The sequence below is a fragment of the Anopheles coustani genome, chromosome 3 (genome assembly GCF_943734705.1).
Source record: "Anopheles coustani chromosome 3, idAnoCousDA_361_x.2, whole genome shotgun sequence".
NCBI classification, from domain to species: domain Eukaryota; kingdom Metazoa; phylum Arthropoda; class Insecta; order Diptera; family Culicidae; genus Anopheles; species Anopheles coustani.
Window position 1 is genome coordinate 36,291,375 of NC_071288.1, and position 20,758 is coordinate 36,312,132.

The 20,758-nt window shown below is 43.1% G+C and overlaps 4 protein-coding genes across 4 annotated transcripts in view; 2 read left to right on the forward strand and 2 right to left on the reverse strand.

The window, feature by feature from the left end:
* Nucleotides 1–290: 290 nt before the first annotated feature.
* Nucleotides 291–2,951, reverse strand: LOC131260085 (dynein regulatory complex protein 1 homolog). Its single transcript, XM_058261749.1, has 10 exons — nt 2,773–2,951; nt 2,530–2,702; nt 2,121–2,453; nt 1,950–2,059; nt 1,488–1,883; nt 1,226–1,412; nt 868–1,136; nt 706–806; nt 473–620; nt 291–407 (listed from the first exon to the last, which is right to left on the reverse strand). The coding sequence occupies exons 1-10, from the start codon at nt 2,949–2,951 to the stop codon at nt 291–293; spliced, it is 2,013 nt and encodes a 670-aa protein (XP_058117732.1).
* Nucleotides 2,952–3,377: 426 nt separating this feature from the next.
* LOC131271590 (U4/U6 small nuclear ribonucleoprotein Prp4) lies at nt 3,378–5,628 on the forward strand. Its single transcript, XM_058273073.1, has 7 exons — nt 3,378–3,725; nt 3,794–3,973; nt 4,065–4,409; nt 4,489–4,884; nt 4,968–5,115; nt 5,197–5,325; nt 5,402–5,628. The coding sequence occupies exons 1-7, from the start codon at nt 3,550–3,552 to the stop codon at nt 5,543–5,545; spliced, it is 1,518 nt and encodes a 505-aa protein (XP_058129056.1). The 5' UTR covers nt 3,378–3,549; the 3' UTR covers nt 5,546–5,628.
* A 92-nt stretch (nt 5,629–5,720) lies between these two features.
* Nucleotides 5,721–10,879, reverse strand: LOC131271589 (inactivation-no-after-potential D protein). Its single transcript, XM_058273072.1, has 18 exons — nt 10,620–10,879; nt 9,984–10,030; nt 8,924–9,000; nt 8,768–8,854; nt 8,558–8,692; nt 8,399–8,491; nt 8,266–8,335; nt 8,097–8,173; nt 7,949–8,027; nt 7,679–7,872; nt 7,517–7,611; nt 7,377–7,446; nt 7,251–7,301; nt 7,067–7,168; nt 6,574–6,990; nt 6,346–6,504; nt 6,150–6,284; nt 5,721–6,060 (listed from the first exon to the last, which is right to left on the reverse strand). The coding sequence occupies exons 1-18, from the start codon at nt 10,877–10,879 to the stop codon at nt 5,881–5,883; spliced, it is 2,328 nt and encodes a 775-aa protein (XP_058129055.1). The 3' UTR covers nt 5,721–5,880.
* Nucleotides 10,880–12,751: 1,872 nt separating this feature from the next.
* Nucleotides 12,752–20,758, forward strand: part of LOC131260094 (titin-like) — a 45,200-nt gene continuing 37,193 nt past the window's right edge. Inside the window, exons 1-6 of the mRNA XM_058261761.1 lie at nt 12,752–12,909; nt 13,715–13,818; nt 13,908–14,356; nt 14,432–14,596; nt 14,674–14,770; nt 14,846–15,019. Of these exons, the coding sequence (XP_058117744.1) occupies nt 12,752–12,909; nt 13,715–13,818; nt 13,908–14,356; nt 14,432–14,596; nt 14,674–14,770; nt 14,846–15,019 (1,147 nt within the window). The remainder of the gene's footprint in view (nt 12,910–13,714; nt 13,819–13,907; nt 14,357–14,431; nt 14,597–14,673; nt 14,771–14,845; nt 15,020–20,758) is intronic.

Consider the following 20,758-nt stretch of genomic DNA (forward strand, 5'->3'; position numbering starts at 1 on the left):
TGGAAATTGTTAAAATTGCTTATGCAAATAACTACAAAAGATGTCACACTGTTATTTGTACAGGCTCAACACGATTTAAATGAACATATACTCTATAATAAATCTGAGGTGGGAAAGAAGGTGAATCTTCGGACAGAGCTCTTTGAAAAGACACTTTAACTTTAGCTATTTTTAGTGCATTTGGGAACAACCCCACCGAAATGACAAAGAATTTACATTTATGAAACGGAATACCACGAGAAAATTGTCTTAATTTACCGGTCAAAGCTACGTATACTCAATTCTTCAGCCTACAAATCATCGTTCATTGGTTTAATGAGCATTTTTTGCATAATATGTTGCAACTCTTGGTTTTGTTTCCGTAGAAAGCTGCATTCTATGTCCAGTGTTTGCCTTTCACGAAGAACCTGCAATTAAATATGAATGATAATCGAATAAAAACTGTGAAACATTGATGCGGGAGCACGTTTACCTGCAAATATTTGCTCAAACTTTCCTCCATTGTGTTCCACACTTTAACCTGGTTGGGGAGGAAAATGTTTTTAAACGAGTTCCAAAATTTACGCGTATCGGTTAGAGTCGGCTTTCCGTCGGGTTTCGTTTCTCCCCCTGATTGGAGACTGTAACGATTGATCAATAAAAATAATTCAATTAAATTTTTGCTTTTCTTTACAAACAATTTGAGAAGAAAATAAAGTATCTTACAATTCTTCGTCATCTTGGCAAAACTTTTTTAGCGCCAGCAGATCGCGGGAAGTAGAAAGAGCCCTGTTTTCACGATCGGTTTCCTTTTCAATACATGATATCTGAAAAGAATATATTCCGATTGGAAGAACGAACGACAACTCACAATAAAGGGCAGCTTACTTCTGAACCACTTTCGTCACCGTTATTGAACCGCTGAATCTCTGTTTGGGTTGATTGCAGATGGCGAACCCCTTCCATGTCATGTATTCCCAGGGCATTCAACACGTTGTCCAAGCAGATAAGTGTTATTCCGCAACTATCCAGACTCTGACCTTGCAAAGTAGTGTCTAGTTTTTTATCGCTCAGAAACTTGGACTGCTGAAGCAATGATTCTAACATTGGAAAATCGTTCTTCTGTTCATCCTTCATATTGGTTAAACTTTTTTTAGCTGCAACACCGTAAGGCGAGGATTGTTATAAAAATTGTTTTAAAGACACCTTAATACGATAATAAAGTTATCAGCGAACCGGATATTACTTTTAGCGGTGCTTGGTAACTTTGGAGTGCACAAAGGATCATACTGAAGAAGAACGTCCGAGATCGTAGTAAGACTATTCGTCCATCTTCGATTAAGATGCTGCTCTACAAGAATTTTGTCGATTGAAGAAATATGCTTGATGATTTCGAAACACTCGTCGCGATTCATATTCCAGATCGTCCGTACCTTGGTTAGAAGATGGAATCATTATTTAAAAAAAAAAAAAGAAAAATATACACTTGCTCCACGGGCCATATTTACCCTTTTATCATACGCCTTTTTGGAGCACTCTAACTTGCTTCGTATATGTTCCACACTGTGATGTAACTTTTCTATCATCTTTGCCATTTTCTCCGTCTCGATGTAGTATGAAGTTTTTGTGTCCTTTAACTTGTTGCGCAAGGTGAAAATGGTTTCGTGCAACTTAGCCAATCGACGTTTCTGAGCGTTCTTTACCATCAAATTTTCGTCCTCACGTTTCTTCAGAACTTGGAAACTATAATCTAGCTTTTCTGAGTTTAATGTTGTATTGGTTTTGATCTTCTGCAGTTCAATGGCCAATGCTTGCGTATCTTTGTCCAGTTTAATTCTTGTCGCACGTGTTGTTTCCACGTAGTCTAGCTCAATCTGTTCAATCTCAGTCAAGTTGGCCAACAACTGAAACAAAAATAACAAATTTTTAATAGGGAAAAGCTTACAAACCAACATACTAGGTAAACATACTCGTTCTTTCTTCTGTTTTACTTTGATGCGCTCATTTGTGGCCCGTTTAGAATACACATCGTTCCAATTGAAGTTAGCCGCATTTTGCAAAATAATTCTTTCCTCTTCAACTGAAACATCAGAATACAAGATAAGCAATTTCTTTTGGAGTTATGTTTAATACTGTTTTACCTGATCCTTGTATGAGATCTAAGTTTTCCTTCAGAATACTCTTCATCGCTTCCACTTCCGTATCGGCTCGATGGACTAGGCTTTGAATATCAACAATCTGCTTGCGTATGTCCCTTGCGTATCGCTCGTCGGCTGCCTGTAGCTCCTTTCTGCATTCCGTTATTATTATATCCTTTTGTTTAAGAAGCTCTTCTACGCGATTTTTCTGCAACTGCAATTCGTCGTTCATTAGCATGGGATCCTTCAGTTCCTTGATTTCGGTCCACTTTTCGTAGGTTGTTTGAAATTTGGCGATCGAATCAACGGACTCGCTGTGGATTTTACTCAGGAGATCTAGGTGTGGATAAAGTAAAATTAAAAAATAATTACTTAGCATATCACATTCAAGAAAAGCATGAGCTGCACTTACTCTCCTTGATATCCGCTTCGGCCATCCGGCGTTCAACTTCATGTCTATCACATGCAACCCGCACATCCTCGATAAGTTCCAGGCCATCCCGCATAAGCTCAGCAATGCGTTTGTCTGCATTGTCCAAACAGATGCGAATTCGTTCCTTATCTTCGACATAATTTAACGGAATGCTGAAAGAAAATGCATTATAAAGTCACTTCCTAAATTTATGTAATCTTGTAAACGAAAAAAAAACTTTACTTCTTTTTGCGGAAGCGACTATCCCGAACGAAGCTTTCAACAATGCTTTGAGATCTTCCTTCCAATAAAGCGGATTCAACTAAACTGAGAAACAGCGGATTTGCTGCATTCTTTGTTGCTGCTGTATTCAGGACAGGATCGGGACTTTTATCTTCGTTCACAATTTCCTCGATATCCATTTTTGATTCCAAAATATATCTTGCGGTGCACGACAGAACAACAGAATCTGTTTTTAACGGAATCTCACATCATTTGCATGTTTCACAAATAAACAGGGTGCTAGATTTTTCATCGCAACCGTTGCCCGGCAATACAATGAGTAGGGTAGCTAGGGGCAATACGGATCATTAATGCTGTTTTCTTCAACCGATGCTATGATTCGCAATGTAATTTAGCGAATTTATTGCACACATTCATAGATAAAGTGGGAATCTCTTTTACGTGTTAATATTTTTCCTTTAAGAAAACCTTTTCATAATTATTTAGTTTTTGCTCAAGGTTACTTCAACAAAGCAGTCCTCAGCCCTTGCGCCGCGCGTAGCGTCGTACAAGCAACCTTGGCATTATTTTGCCAGGATTTTTGACAGTTCCTCCATGACGCCGGAAAGATTTGTTGTTTTATCGCAAATCGCTCGTGAGAAAATAACAAATCTCGTGTAATTTAAACGCCGCACTTTAGCTGGTCCAGTCAAAGTTCACAGCTAAAGGGTATTTTAGTTAGTCTGAATTCGTTTGTTGTTGCAAAAAGAACACCATAGAGTTTTCCACGGCACCATTATGTCGGATAGTGAGCAAAGCGTGTATGCCAAGCGCACGAAAACAATTCATTACGGATCACTGGAAGAATCCGATCGCTGGCATGTCGAACGGAAGGATAATGAAGTCGATGTTTCGGCCAAGACGGACTACAGTCAGCTAACGACAGCGGAGTACATGAACTTGGACGCAGAAGTGTAACTATCATTTGAAAGGTAGTTTGTGATAAGGATTTTACATTTAAACTTTTGTCTGTGGTTTTTAGCGCCAAAGACAGAGCTGCACTACTGGAGGAATTTGAACGGCGAAAAAAGGCTCGGCTCATTCATGTCAGCACGGACGACGGCGAGGTAAAGAATGCACTTCGGAAGCTGAACGAGCCCATTTGCTACTTTGGCGAGGGTCCCGCCGACCGACGTATGCGATTAAAGGATCTTCTCTCAGCGTACGTATCTACGGGCCCCTTGAACACCGGAGTAACCGGTTTCCTTTGATATTAAACCCCTTTTGCGATTGCTTACATTTGCTCATTGTAGGCTCGGCGAAAAGGGACTGCCTGCATCGAAACCGGCCAAAGAGGAAGAAAAACCCAAAAGTCAGCAGAAGGAAACAAACGAGTCTACGTGGTACCACGAGGGACCGGAAAGTTTACGTGTAGCACGCTTCTGGATCGCAAACTATTCCCTTGCGAGGGCTAAGAAACGGTTGGAGGATGCGAGCGAGAAAGTTCGACAGCATTCAGCCACCAAGGCGGGACGAATGGTTGAACTTCAAAAGCGCATCCAGCAGCTTGCCCCACAGTGTAGTCAGGTGGGGGACACACGTCCAATCACTGGATGTCGCATGAACGAAGATTCGACGCTGCTGTTGACGTGTAGTTTGTGGGTTTCTTTCCTTTATAATTCACCTATTGCCATGTTTTTTTCTCGAATTGTAATCGATAAAATCTGTTCATCGTAGGAGTTCCCTATGTAAGGTTTGGTCGGTTCCTGATTGCACCCTCAAGCAGACACTTCGTGGGCACAAATGCAACGTAAGTGATGTAGCCTTCCGGCCGGGTGTTGCCACCGATAGTAACGCGGAAGTAGCGATGGCTTCTTGTAGCTTCGACGGTTCTGTGAAGCTGTGGTCTCACGACAGCGAAGAGTCGATCGCGGACATTAACGGACATGTGCCGCACCGCGTAGCCAAGCTGGCCTTTCATCCGTCCGGACGGTTCCTCGGGACGGCCTGCTACGATGCATCCTGGAGACTGTGGGATCTGCAGCAGAAGCAGGAGGTGCTTCACCAGGAAGGGCATACCAAGGCGGTTCATTGTATAGCGTTCCAGGTAGACGGCAGTGTGTGTGTAACGGGGTAAGTAAGCACGGAGACAAGTGGCTTTCCGGAGATAATCAATCGGATGTGATCATGATATCGGTTTCCATTATACTTCGCAGAGGACTGGATGGTTTTGGAAGAGTGTGGGACCTGCGGACTGGGCGTTGTATCATGTTTCTCGAAGGTCATCTGAGTGCCATCTATGGTGTGGATTTCTCCCCCAATGGATACCATATCGTAACAGGCAGCCAGGACAATTCATGCAAGGTTATATACCAACCAACAAGCGCGGAATGTGTATCTCTCTCTCGTTATCACTAAACAAGGTCTTTATCATGTCCGTTGCAGATTTGGGATCTTCGAAGACGACAAATGGTGTACACTATACCAGCCCATACGAATCTTATATCGGACGTTAAATATCAGAAAAATGGTGGTAATTTTCTCGTTACTAGCAGTTACGACAAAACGGCGAAGGTAAGTTTATACTTTTGGTATTGCTTCGTAAAAAACAATTAACCAGAAATAAATTTTCATATTTTACTTCACACAGATTTGGTCCGACAAAACGTGGCAACCATTAAAAACTCTCTCCGGACACGATGGGCGGCTAGTTGGGGTGGATATTTCCCATGATTCACAGTACATAGTGACGGCTTCATACGATCGTACATTCAAGCTGTGGGCTTGGGATTAGGCAACGTGATGTGGTTCACTTTAAGAGCGAAAGTGCACATACTTTTCATCGTAATAAAACACGTTGCTCTCCGCAAAACTGAGGTATGAAAACAATTACGGATAATTTTCAATATTAGTTAAGATGGTTCGGAAAGAATTACACGTCTCTAAACGGTTCGTTTAATCTATAGCTATAACAGAATATTTATTTGGCTAAAAATATCAATAGTGTACGTGTGAGTGGGGTGAGCATATTGCTGCAAGCATTCAATTTTATGTACAAATCTCTTTTGCTAAATTCCTTCTACCTCCTGGATAGGTGGTATGTTCTTTTTTACACAAAACCTTTGGCATTTAGACGGCGCGTTCCTTCAGCTTTGGTCTCAAAATGCGAAGCCCAACCTTGCCCTGAGCCGTTTTCAGCAACGAGGCGCACTGATCAATTGCGCCGCCTTCCAGGCTTTCGCCGTTGATTTGCGACACAATGTCTCCAATTTGAATGCGTCCATCGAACTCGGCCGATCCACCCGGGACCTGTGTCGTTGCGATAATTGATGTGTCGATTCCGTTAGGCTGTGCTTTGTTGTTGTGGTACTTTTTTCCCGGCTTTTTAAACTACTTACCAGTCCAGTAATAACGATTCCCTTGGGATTTCCGGCGCGGAACATGAGGCCGAGATTTTTGCCAGATTTTTTCATCATGTCCACCTCGACCGTTTCGGTCGTGGGGGGGTTAGCACGGTATACGATCATCCGGACCTACGAGTGAAGTAATTTAGTTTGATTTGAAAGCTTACAACTCTTTCATGATTTATCTCACCTTTGGATGCAATTGTTTGACTGCACGCTTAATGGCCTCGTTGGTGGACGTGTTGTTGATCTTGTATCCGTTGATTTCAACAATTTGGTCTAATATTTGCAACCGACCATCTTTTTCTACCACACTCTGCGGTAGGATGTCTACAATCGCGGCGCCGGACTGGAATAACACAATGTATTTGATTTTTTTAAACTCATTGGTACCAAATGTTAAGGCGCCGGTACATACTTTTACCAATGAATCGCATCCTCCTGCCACCACGATACCCAACGGTTTCCCTTCGGCCATAATATCAATCACCGTCAGTTCGTTGTCGCTGATCGATGCTTTCAATGGATCGACCACTTCCTTCGTTGGGGAAGCTTCTGGCTTACCACCGTGTGGCGTACCGGCACGGCTCGTCGAAAGCGTTGCCGTTTCTTCTGCCTTTTTCTTGTTCGGTGTGGCACCGGCGGGACCGGCAGCGGCGCCTCCTGCCTCACCGTTGGCCTTTTTGTCCGATTCCTTCTCCTTGTTCGGGTTGCATATCTTCAGCGTGATAACACCTTCCGCTTTCTTCAGCAATCCGGCGGCCGTTTCGTAGTTGCAGCCGAGCAGCGAGTCCCTGTTGACGGCAAGCAACATGTCACCGATCTTTAGGCCACTCTGCAATGGCGTGTGGGTGAAGAAAGAAGGAAATAGATGGCATTCAATAGGCACCACGTTTCGATCGATCACGTACCTTTTCTGCCGTCGAGCCTTCCTGGATGTCCGAAATGAATATGCCTTGGCCGGCGATCGAGTGTTTGCCCTCAATGATCATGATGCCCAAGCTCGATGTTCCCTGCAGTGGAAATGGCAGGAAAACCAAGAAAAGGAAACATTCTTTAGAAGCAGAAGTTAAGGGAGTTTTATCGTCACCCTACCTTTTTCACTGTGATTGTTTTGACATCCTTGAATTTCTCCAGTATATTATCCTGCGGGAAGGGTCAATTATAAAATGTTTCATATGAGTATTGGTAAATTATCTCTTTTGCAGATTGATTACGTACGGTATAGTCAAAATCGGTCGGGAAATGCTTAACAGGTTTCACGGCCAGCTCGTCCATAGCTGCCTTTTTCCTGAGATCAGTTGAAAAATGAATGATGGGAACCACATTTCACGAAGTTCGATTACAAAATATATTCTCACCTTAGCACAATGAACTTTACCGTCGGATTGACAAGATTTTTGATGATCACTGAACAGTTCAGATGGCAACGTCCGTGTACCACAGTGCCATTAACCTACCGAATGCAAACACGCATCAGCTTCAAGCTTCTGTAGAAGCAACAAGCAGGTGACCAAAATTACCTCCAGCACTTCATCGCCCACCGTGAGAGATGTTCCCGCGGCGGCTCCTTTCGGGTTGATGCCAGCGATCAAGCATGCCATCCGGGTACGATCGCGATGGCCACACAGCGAAAGTCCACACGTTTCATTGGCATCCCGCATGATGGTACAGCAATCCACTTCTCCTAGTCCCGCGTAGCGCTTTTTGATCTTTTCTGCATTTGTCATGACAAATCGAAACATTAATCCATCGCCACATGGGTCTCCTACTGACCCACACGTGCTACTTACTCATCGTATAGCCAAAGTCATCCTCCTCTTCCGTATCCGCTTCTCCGAGTTTAGTGTTGCCGGCGGAAGCACGGTCGATCTGAGAATAAATGAAATCAAAGTATCAGTTTAAAGGCATACCTTATCTTCGTTTTACACCAAGCGTTACCTCAACTCCGGCTGCGGTGAATGTTTTTCCTTCAAGCTCTCGGCTATCATCCTCGTCATCGGAAGAGTTTTCGGATTCTGTTTTCGATGGAAGAAACGACAAAAATTTGCTTCTTTTTTTGTTTCTTACATGATCCTTCCCATGCGTTTCCTACATGATGCGATCTTACCTGTAGATTCTTGCCGAGCTTTCGTGACGGGTACAGTTTTATTATCTTCCGGGGTGTTTGCTTTCTCTTGCTGGAAGAAGGAAGTGTGTTTAGGAAGCTATGTTCAGCGTAGGACAATCTATAGGCAACTTACTTTCGGTTTTCCATCTTGAATATATTCCACCTCCGGCGTCTTCGAAGGGGTTATCGGAGGAGGAACCCTTTTCTGCAGCACCATTGGGTTTGTCTGGCGAAGAAAACAGTAAATACACTTAGTAAATGCAATTGCGTGGATTACGTTAAGCGTAAATACTTCTGTTACGTTGCGCTCCAGGCTCTGCACCACTAGGACGATACGATCGTTGGCAGTTTTGATATAATTGACAGCCTTCTCATGCGAGGCATTTTCCAGACTGTTCTCGTTCACAGCCAGTATTCGATCTCCGATCTGAAGCAGTTTGAGAGTATATTCGATTATATCTTGTGGCAAAAACAACTAAACAGACACATGGCTTTCACCTACCCTCAGTTCCCCACACTTATCAGCTGGACTATCCGGAATGATACTTTTGATGAACAGTCCGGACGTAACGTCGCCTCCAACGTTGACCTGGAGAAAGAAACAGTGTAAAACCATGCGTCCAAAATATTCGTCCAGCGAATCTTCTTGTGTCTGTACCTTGCCACCGACGATACTAAAACCGAAGGATGACTTTTCCGTTTTCTCGATGGCCACCTTCTTCTCCGGACCCCACCCTTGAAAGGGGAAAGACTTTTTGATTACATTCTTTTCAATCAATTTAATCGAAAAGCAAATTCGTATTTCAACCGGCAGTGCTAACGTTACATTATGCCAACGAGGGTGTCAAGCCATAATTCCGTTGGTTCCGAAATGGGCCCCCACAGATTCACCGAGCGCCTGGGCACACCGGACTGGACCTATAGGGCACAGCATGTTTAAAGTTATTGGCCACGTGAGAATAAACGATCGATCGACAGGGCAATGCGAAGCAAGCCAACAGCAGTCTCACGTGATTTTTTTCTTCTAATCCATCGTAAACGTGAGGACAGGTTGGTTATTTCTGTCTGGCTCGATAGGCCAGTGTCGCGCTAGGATTCCCTTGGGGAAGCCTTCTAAAAACATACGCATCGATTCGCGATGTAGCATTGTTTAGCGCCAACCACACATTTTCGTTCATAGTTATCGTATATCGAGAAATATATTTAAATTTAAAGTTTGGGGTTTAAATAAAGTTTTAATGTTGCACGATGCTTTGAGAGACAATAATACATAATGGCTTGAAGCTAGAGGCTGTGAAGATGTTGGTTTTCTCTCGATATTATTTATTCCAACATCTATGTATGTCTTTAAAATTTTGATTTAATGCTGAGGAATTTTTAATTCACTTTATCAAATGTACGATAGAAATGGACAAGGTGGTTTCAACGAATGGAACATGAACAACGAAAAATTTAACCTATTATGGCATGATCTGCAAGGCTGGACGTAATCTTACATGAAGCATATTTTTTCAATATTTTTCATTTTTCTACCAAATAACCTTTTTAACATACAAATCTACTAATGGTGTTCCTTTATCACAACACATAAACGACCACATGATTTGTGTGGGATTGAATTTTCACAGCAACAATCGAAAACGGCATGTTAGCACTACCAGGTTCAACTTTAAAAGCAAACAAGGGAACTTGTGATGAAAAGTGAACTATTTCGTTACCTTCTAATTTCACTGATCCTGGCAAAGCACTAACGGTCATGTTTACGCTGTAGAAGATAGGAGAAAACCAGACCAGAAACCCGAACGTTAGATTCAGTTGAACGTACCACGTGCTGACACCGACTGAACCGACTGTGCGCTGCAACTGGCCAACCACAATCCGAAACTTGGTTCAATTTAGCGAACCAGGCGTGTAAATGAGGCGCAAAAGGCACACGTTGCGGCGACGTCGATGGGGATTTGTAGTGCAATTTTTAACATCCCCAGTCCAATTGGTATATCGGGCATCGTCAGAACGAGCGCGGATGGCATGGAAACCTTAAAGTACGAAAGCCGACCATACCTCCCTTGGTATGCAGGGTGGAGTTCTAATTTAATTAGGAACGAAAAACAAATCGGAACTAGGAAAATTCTTTCACAATAACGAAGGTGTTTGCAATGGGCATGACGATAGTTTAACTAGGTCTAGTCCACCAAAAACCTACTGAGGCAGGTAAGGTCGGTTGACGATATACATGCGCATATTGTCCTTGAGCTTCTATTTGTTAAATCGTGTGATGTGGGCCCGTCGTCACGTGTCCCGCGAGTCCCTGAGAAGTAAGAAGAATTCCTAAGTTCGGGCCCAAAAGCATTTACCTTTCCTTGACCGGACTCGGCGTAGGATCTGTCGCGATGGTCTTTGGTTGGATTTCCGTCACCGGATAACATAGCGGTAGCTTCCGGTTACTTCTCGCGTGATCGGACGGTATTTTGGCTTTGTTGCGAAAGTGGTCAAGCTCCTTCAAATAGATGCAACTGCCGTCGGCGGGCTGCAGAGTACCTTCGTCGTAATCTCTGTAATACTGTATGCGGTACTGGAACAGGCCTACACTATTGTTCCGCTGTTTGTACTCCATTTCATGCTGAATTCCGTTTTTGTGAATCCATTCGTTGTATTTGCGGGTGATTCATTCATCGATTGTTCCAAGGTTACATTTTCATGGTCAATTCCCTTGTAATGGTTAGCAGTAATGCTGTAAATTTGAAACGTTATTTGTTTAAAGCATAGCTTGGAAAAGTTCAGTTAACATATTAACGCATGCATTTTATCAAATATATTTTGCGGATATTTTTCAACACATTTAAACGAAAAACAAGAACAACATGCAACGTGTACAACAAAATGATTTTAACATAGCTCTTTTATTACAGCATAACGTATTACATTCATATCCTTTAATGCCTGGTCTGACATGTTCATGCTCAGGACTGAGAAAGTTAAATAAAAAAAATGACAAAATAGTAGAAAAATGAAGAAATAACAACCGCTGGTTAACAACAATAATGTAGTATAAAATACATACATGAATGAATTGAAATTATTTATAGGTTGCTTTCGTCACTTTACATGCATTCGCTACAAAAAAAAACAGCTATGGTAAAACAAACATGCATTATTTTTTCCCTTCATGAAATGCGCGCTTTGGCATGTAGCTTCTGCCACTCTAGGAGTAATGAAACGTGTGCAACATTTACCATCAAAGGGCTTATTTTGTCATTTAAAATATCTTTCACTAGTAGTAGAAGAGATTGTAGAACGTGTTTCGTCGAGGAACTTGCATGGTTGTAGCGTTTATCGTATTTTGTTTCGCAAACGCAGCTCGTCCCGGATGACGATACTATTTTTTTTGGGGGCAACGAAGAGTGAGGGAGGTTTTTACAATTCACTTTGGCTGCTTTGTATAGGAACTTATAGTATAAGTAAAATACGTTGCATTTAAATTGCACTATGTTTGGGATATAGGTATGGGGCACTAGGGGTCGTTGGCACTATTGTGGGTTGAAATAAAACATTTTCGTTGATCTTCAAGGTACAGGTAATTTTCCACTAGCAGAGAAGCTCGAACACTGTCAAGTTGTGAAAATTGTATTTTCTTTTTCCAGGACGTCTAACGTCAAAGGAAAGAAAAAAGTAGAAAACAGCAGCAAAGGATGTTTTCCCGCAGGCATGCATAAACCACAATAGTTTAACATGTACAACCAGCGGGATGTTTGCTGAAGGAAGAACAAAAATCTTATTTATTAATTTGTTTGATTTTTCAAAGCCGTTATGAACATAACACGCGAATCCGATCGTTTTTGAGTAACAAAGTCCTCCACGCGACTGTTCGGTGTATCAATCGTGCGTTTGTTTGTGTCGATGCTTTCCAAACAATTTTGACAGATAGACCCGGACTCTGCCAAAAGATCAGAAATTGAAACAGTTTGGTTTGATAATCCAACGCGAAGAGGTGCGGATGTGAAGTACGTGTATTGTGCAAAAACGGTAGTGTCTTACATCGAAATCGAATAGTGGCGGTTAGTTTAGTTGATTAGAAGCGTGTGAGCCCCGAGCAACTCGAACAAAGTGTATATCTTGTAGTACGTTTCCCAGTGATCACGACAAACTAAGGCTAGTGTTAGTGTTTTTCCTTGTAGTTTTTCCATTTATTATTTACTGTGTATCCTCTTGGGCTGAATCATAACGGTGATAAACAGAGCAACAGTAACCACAACGGTGTTTATCGTTCGCTGCAGCGATAGCTCGACCCGCCTGGCTGATTCCCCTTGAACTAATGCCACGTTCAACGATAATTAGGTGACAGTATTATTTTCGCGGAATCCCTCAGTAACAACCTGCTCAAGTTAACGCAAATAACTGCAGTTGATTTTGTTTGCGCTGGGTGTACGAGATTTCAATTGATCGACACAGCATCAGTACACCAAGAAGGCAGCATTGCGCCACGGTCATGGATTCACTAGAGCAGTGTCGCGTTTTTCTGGACTGCTTCAAAGCCAACGTCAACCCATCTGATCCGCTGCCCGTCCGAGTCCCCGTATACAATCTAAAGTACGATGAAATCAAGCCCGCAATTGTTGATTGGACCAGAACGTACTTGGATCAGTTGTAAGTATTGCTGTACTAATTGTAGGGTTTGTCAATTCCCAATGCACCTTGCCAGCTTTCCTGTGTTTGGTTCGTTCTAATGCCACGGAAATGTAATGTTACTATTTCAACGTGGTACTTTACATAATTTTATAACTCATTCGTTTGGTGCATCCGTTATGTTTGTATGGCTTGATATGTCAACATGTTGAGTCATTTATGGCATTACTCAGAAGAGACGCGTAGAAGGCGGGGTATAGTCAACATGTGATATATGGCAGCCCTTCTCAACTTGTTCGATAAAATCTAACACAGTCCACTGGTAATAATACAAATTGTTATTGACACACAACACGAACATACATAAGGAACACCCCAACTAGTTTTACTTACAGCAATTGCACAACTAAATTCTTGAACATGGAAACATTCCTGTCAGTGGACTGTATTAGATGTTATTAAATTTTAATTATTTTGACTGTGCTACTACCAATTAGTAGTATCTTAGTAGCAAGTAGTACTTACTCCTTATGATTGATGGAATAATGATCAATTAACTTTCAAACATCTGTTGCAATACAATTATAATCTTATGAATATTACTACACAAACCACATCTCACATTAAACTCTTATGGTCCTTTTTATCTCAACAATCCTTCGGCTATCTTTAAAATCCGTCGACTCAAACTTGCGTGCGCCAAAAGATTGGGAAGCACTGATTTGTACAGTGTTGGGCATATAATAATGATTAGTTGCAATTTTCCGTGTGGTTTGCAATGTGATTTCATATCTATGCATTCGAACTATTCTTTTGATTTTGACAGTGGATGTCCGCAATGTATCATGACGCCGATAATACGCAAGGCATGCGAAGAAGTGCTGATCCAATGTAATGAAAATCCGACGTCCTGCGGGTTTAACTTGCGTGGTAAGTTCAATAGCAAACCCATCATAAAAGGCAGAGGAAATGGAGCGCAACAACCGTTTTTATTAAAACCTGTTTTCTTTTTTTTGCAGATTATAAAACTCTGCAGCTGAACTATACAGTAATCTCACATGTGAACCAAATCTGCTCCAACCTGCTGGACAATGAAAATCTGAACAAGCTGCTCGCTGAGCAGTATGCTGAACGGAGCGAGACCGATCATCCTGGCCCTGGCGCGTTGGTTGCCATGAGGAAAAAGATGCACTTTTCTAGAGGAGTGAAACACCGACGTCGCACGATGGAGGATCGCCACGTGTGCCTGCCGGACTTTAGCGTCCTGTTTGACACGAAGGACGTCGAGCCTACGGCTTTCTACGGCGTGTACGATGGTCACGGCGGCCAGGAAGCAGCCAGTTTTGCTACCTCCCATTTGCATTACTATATCGCGCAAAGTGAACACTATCCTCACGACATGGAGGCAGCTATTCGTGAAGGATTTTTAAAGACAGATAAACTATTTTTGCAAAAGTGTGCCGACCATGTATGTAGCAAATCGTATGATACAAGCCTAGCAAGTGAATGATAACTGTATCATTTGTGTCATTTCCTTATTTAGCACCTACGCAGTGGATGTACAGCAGTAGTATGTTTTTATCGCCTACACTCTGGGGATCTACATTTGGCCTGGGTTGGCGATTCGCTGGCCTACGCGATCGGTGTGTCGAAGGTCGGTGCTCGAGCTTTTAATATTGTGCACCATCCGCACGTGGCTTCCGATTGGGTATGACTAGCATGAATTAAACCAGCATAAAGAGAGTCAACTGCTCAATGAGTTACCATTTTATTTGATTTTTGTAGGTAGAAGCTAACCGCGTTCGTAATCAAGGAGGATCCGTCATTCTCTGGCAAGGCCAACACCGCGTTGAAGGGCAACTAGCTATCACCAGGGCTATCGGTAAGATTTTTATCATATTAAGATTAGTATGATAGTACACACTGTTTTATATCGGTGAATCTCTGGTATTTTAAGGTAATCCCTGTTTCAAATCCGTCGTGCCAGCATTACCAGAATATGCTTTTCGACGCACAGTTGGGCAGCACTGTGAGGATGTTGTGTTGGTGCTGGCTAGCGATGGCTTGTGGGAAAGTCTCGATCCATTTTATGTGTCAATGATTATCCTGTACGGAATCCGCAAGTTTCCAGGTGAGTCACTGTAAAATAGATAAGAATTATGATTATATGCCTCATGCCTTGGGTGATGCTCAAACTAAGGCTTACTTGACTTCTCGTTCATCGTCTGCGAGGATTTATACCAGTATGGGTATTTAATTCTAGCTAGCTATTCTGTAATAGTAAGTTTCTTTCTGCAGAGGATCAGTCTTGGCTAGGATTCAAAGCCACGCCGTCGGGCTTCCCCTCATGAGTCCTGTTTCAAATGGCATACGCTATAGCTTTTCTATATCCGCTGCGCTTCATTGGTAGCGTTCTAATCCAGTAAAATATAATCGTACAGTATTTCTAATACTACGATTCCTTAAAAATATGAACGAATTTGTGTTTGGTAACATTATGTGAAGTATAATACTTATGAGAAATGCTTTCATGTATCTTGACGTTTCCAAATTTGTTTAGGTGTTTTATGCATATTTGAATGTTAATGAAGCCATGCATCACTCAATGCTTATACCTTATACGCACGATGTTGGCAGATAGTTGGTTGGCTAGTTTTATTTCGTGGTGGCGACGGAATGGAGCAGTCTTTGAATAAACCGATATATTTCGACGATTTATGAAATTTGAATAACACAGAGCAACCGCTGAGGAAACCGTACGTTACCCTTTTTTTTTAAATTGTGTTCCGACAACGGGAGATATTTGGCATTTGATTTGAAAGTAGAACCAGATTCATCCTAGGACATTTCGCTGTCTGGCCTAATGTTTTCTGCTGCCTCGATAGAACGATACATCTCATCCAATGATATCATCTTGTCCCCCCCCCCCCTCCCCCCCCTTTTTTGCCACTCCTAACAAAACGATATTCCATTAGGGGCCAATAGCTGCACCCAAGCGAACGTGATTCACACCTGCACAAGTTACGTTTTTTTCTTCTTCCGACTTGAAAACACCTCTTTGTAAACCGTTTTGTGCCGACCCGTGGATGATGTAGTTGAATATTTCCGCGCGCACTTCCATAATCAAATAGAACGTATCCGCTCTCGATCTGATCTCGTGTAGCTATTTGGTGCCGCTGAAGAAGGCTGTAATTAGACCATCAACACACGTCCGGAGTTGGCAATCGATAATGCTCGCGCTACCCAGCGTGAATTCGCTGCAAGGGATTGATATGTAGCGTCTTTTTATCTGTTCATGGTTAGGCTTTTGTTGCTCATCGGTTATGTGATCTTTCTATGTAGCGGTAGAAAACGAGTCCAAAAACAATCAGTAAATTTCAATCTCGATACAGATTTTTGAAGAAGAATAAATTTCGATGCGTCCAATAATTGTTGTTCGCTAAATTTTAATGTGTGGTCGAACAAAGACATTCCTCTCTTTTCCCTGGTTTCCTAAGGTTAAACAATAGCCTGCGTCTCAACCTTCGTTTGAATATCAGAAATCATGTTTAACCCTTAAACTTTGACTTTGGTATAATTTAACACAATGTAAATAATTCAAAACCAACGATAAGCGTTAATAGCACGAACTATTTATAAACAAAACACTCCTAATTAGCGCTTAAAGTAATTTTGAAGCAGTCAACTATTAACTTGGATAATAATTGACCGTTTTCGATCGGCATTGCCTCACCCATGGGAAACTTTGCCGGCCCACGTGATTTGTAATGGGATGGCTTACCGCGCATCATCCAAACAACACTGATAAGCGGCAAAATAGTTCGTTGGTGTTGTTTAATTTTGGCGCCGTTACTTCAAATGTCACGTCCACCAGCTGCTGTGTCTGTTGTGGCCAGTGCAGTGCGCCTGCGTGACCATCACCTTCGTTCGTTTGAGCGCTGCAATAACCCTGTCCTTGGGCCGTACCTTGCCTTGCGATCAGCAGCGCTTAGCTGATATGGGGGGCTCAGAATGTAAACAGTGACTAACGAGCGATCGTCGTTTGGAGACAACAATATTTACCTAAACGCCTTCATCATTTTGCACAAGCGAAATTAATCTCTCTCCGGAAGCGTTTCGTTTTCTTACCCGACCTGGTGATGGGAAAATGTTCATGCATTTTCGTTTTCCCGTTGTGTGGCTCCGATGTGGGTTTTCCGTGGAATGTACAATTTATGATGGGTGTATATTTGATGGGCAATTTCTCGGAGAATAAAGAGCAAAAAAAAGGGAATCGGGCCACCGGATAGGTACAAAAACACGCACTATTTTTGCCAGTAAGCCGGCGAAACATTCGTTTCGCACCTCCGATAGCATTCGACATCGCCCAGTGAAAGGCCCATTTTGGGGAGTCATAAGTCCAAGATCAGCCGTGCAGTACCACCGACAATCCCCCGTCCCGGGGCCGGGGGCACCGTTAGATTTGATTTGATGGGTGCCTGCGTGTGTCTGTGTGTTTGATTTTTTTTTGTCTTCAGCTTTCGCTGGTGTGGCGTTCCTTACCGTTACCGGCTGTGGCGGAAACTCCACCGCCAATCGACAGATTTTCCGTTTCGCGAAATTCCATCCCCACTCGCCGTGTTGGTCTTGGTCGGCCGAGGAAGTGCGCTTTTCACACCTGACGGATTTGCGGCTTCCTCGAATCGCTGGCGCAATGCTTTGCCGTGCTCTGTTGCTTGTGGGAGTGTGTATGAATGATTTGATTTTTTTACCTTTCTTTCATTTGGTTCGTCTTGGAAGAAAGTATTCACCGCGAACGGCAGTGCGCCGAGCGACACAGTGCAACGCACTCTGCGGGACAAACGCGGGCGGTGGCGAAATGCCACCGGAACTGGTGGAAAACGCGAGTCGAAATATGATTGTTCACAAAAAAAAAAAAAAAATCAAATACGACCAGTAAGTTTCCAGCGAGGAAAACTGTCGTCTCTATCGGTGATCTACTGCCGGAAGGTTAGAGGATTGTGGTGAGCAATCGGATAAAGCCGCATCTCCCCTCTCTCTCTTCCATCACCACTTGGTTTGGAGAAAGCTTGATCCCAAAAAGTTAATTGGTTTTATTTCGCTCGGAGCATGATGTCGTCGTACTCCATCCAGTAGGAAGTTTCTAATGTGTTCCGTTCACAACTGGGTTACACATTTTTCTGGGCGCATGCAAGCAACACTCCCTGCATGCACTTGGCCACAAGTGTCCGACCAGTCAGTGTGCCACTTGTTTCTAATGCCGAATGGTTCACATTTCGTTTCCCTTTCCCTACCCATGACCTCTGGGACCTCAAGAGGATCACGCCAATCGTGCTCCATCGGGCGTGGAAAAGAAACCCCCCTCTCGGGTTTTCTGCCACCATCGTCGCCACACTCCATTCACGGTTCATAAATTATTTTCAATTTGTGTCGGGGGCGCATATGATGCTCTCTGACAGCGGAAACCCCTTGCGATCGCCAGTACGTAGGACTGGAGGATTTTTATTGATTTCGAACGATTTCATTTCAGCGATCAGAAGAAGGGGTGGATAATTTCTGTGGCCACTTCTCTCGCCAACCAATTAACCGGCGACCATGTGTTGAGCGATGGAATTGCTGCTATTTTCCTGCTATGCCCTAATTGTTATTCCGCGCCCGGGATGATGTGTTTCGACAAACGCTTTGGATTTGTTTTGTTTCACGCTTGCATGTTCCAGCATCATCGTCAACGTCGATCGGGTGATTCTGAAGCATCTCTACTGGGTTTTATGCAGAGTTTTGTGCAGAGAACATGACAGAACAATAGTTTTTAAATCACTTGAAAAGTACGGGAGTTTTGGAGGCTAAAAAGTTAAAAACCATAAACCATAAAGCATATTAACCTGTCCACACTGACCAAAGAGGAGAACTGTCGTACCAAAACGATCATGTAACCAGTTCGTTTGGCGCCGGACGAGTTCATATATTCGACCCACATACCTTACCGTTGTTTTAGGGCATGGATTGGAATTTATAAATTAGCTACCTTCCGGCATGGGACGGGGAAGCGAAAAAAAACAAAGTGCTCCAGCAAAAGCACCGCTCGTGCCGATCGGTCCGCATCCACGTGGCCCTTGCGGCATAGATTTAATTGGTGAACGTGTGTTTTTGTTGTAGTAACTTTTTTTCTTGTATTTGGTTTGTTTTTTTTGGGTCCCACTTTTTATTTCCATCCCCCCTGGCCGCTACAAATCTACACACCGCAGTGTGCAACCATCTGGAATGATTGCGCTTGCATGATCTCTTTTCTCTGGGATGCTTTTTTCGTCTTCTTTTTTTTTGTTCTTTACGGAATGGTCTAGGGAGAGGGGTTGAAGGGTGGGCAGGGCCGAATGTTCGGTGGACCATGCCGTGTGGTACTGGGGTGCTCGTGGCGTCGAGGTAATTTTAATAATCTTTTCTTGTACCCTTCCTTCCGAATAGTTTCATTGAGGCCTCTATCATCCCTTCGCGAAGTCGTAGGAAATCTATGCAAAATAAAGGCAAAAAATTAATAAAAAGCTTCGAACAGTCACGCAAATGTCCGCAAGAGCAACAAAAAAGAAAACAAAGATATGTGATCGTACCCTCCTCTCGCTTCATAATAATCAGTGGGCAGAAAAAGATCTTCTGGTGAATGGAAAGTCTTCGGTGGCAATGGTGTCCGATTAGAAAACAAAAAATGGCCATAGTGTTGATCGCGAATTTGTGAAAAACCAATCCGCGCAAAGGACAGTTGATTGAACATTCGTATGATGACCGCTAGCAAAAAAACCGGGGGTTTGCTTAGCGTTTACCAGTTGTGCGCGGTTGACTGATCGTCGCTCGGTTGACTGACTGACTGGTGGTCGGTTGGTTTTTCGGTTGATCCTCATCATCATTATCATCATCATCAGTAGCAGCAGCAGCAGCAACGCTTTGCGTGTCGATCACGTTTGAAAGTAAATGTAGGGGAAGCTCTGAGCAAGAAGCGAAAATCGTAACGAAATAGAAAATCGCAAGAGAATCGGGTGAATGCAAACTACTACAGGAAAGAATCGAAATTCTGTGAACTAGCGATAGAAAGGAAGTACGGAAGAGAGATTAAACCAAAAGTGGAAAACCGTTTACTACGAAAAAGAACAGATAGTTATGAAAAAAAGATTATGATTTAAATTCGTTATCCGCATTTTGCAAACTTCGTTGTCGTTACGTTGCAATTTTCCTTTCTTCTACGCAGAAGCTTTTCCCGTTCCGGACTGAACTTCCTTGCGCACCTTTCACCAGGCAGCCGGAAGGGTTTCCACACGTCGATCAAAAACGACATTGAAAACGCAAATCGCGATCGGGGCAACTCGCGGAATCAAACTCTGACGACGCTGACGACCGGTAGATACCCCTTTTCTGTTCGTGCACGGTACCGTGCTCTGTGCACTGGCCCTGTTATTTCACGGTCCTTTGCACGATCCCACTACCACTACCAGCGTGTCATCATCACGCCCATCGTCGGTACGGCAGTACACACGGCGAGCGCTGTGGCTTTCCCGCTGTGCCGTTGTTTCCCGTTCGGGTAGGGAAAAACCACCAAGGGAAAGAGATTGCGCCGAACGTGCCGTGGTCGTAAAGTCGCTCGAAATCTCGGGAACAATCGTAGAACGGTTTAGGGCATTTGGATGGAAAATGTGCTACTGGTTTACGAACACGCGCCGGGTTTGGTGCAAGGTCGATGGCAGCAGAATTCCCAGTCTTTTCAATGCCAGCACTACCACGTTTTGGCTTAATGTAAACTTATCTGAATATTCTGTGTTCCGTTAAGCTATGTTTAATCATATACAAGATAAGTGGCGTTTTGCTGTATGTTCTATGGAAGACG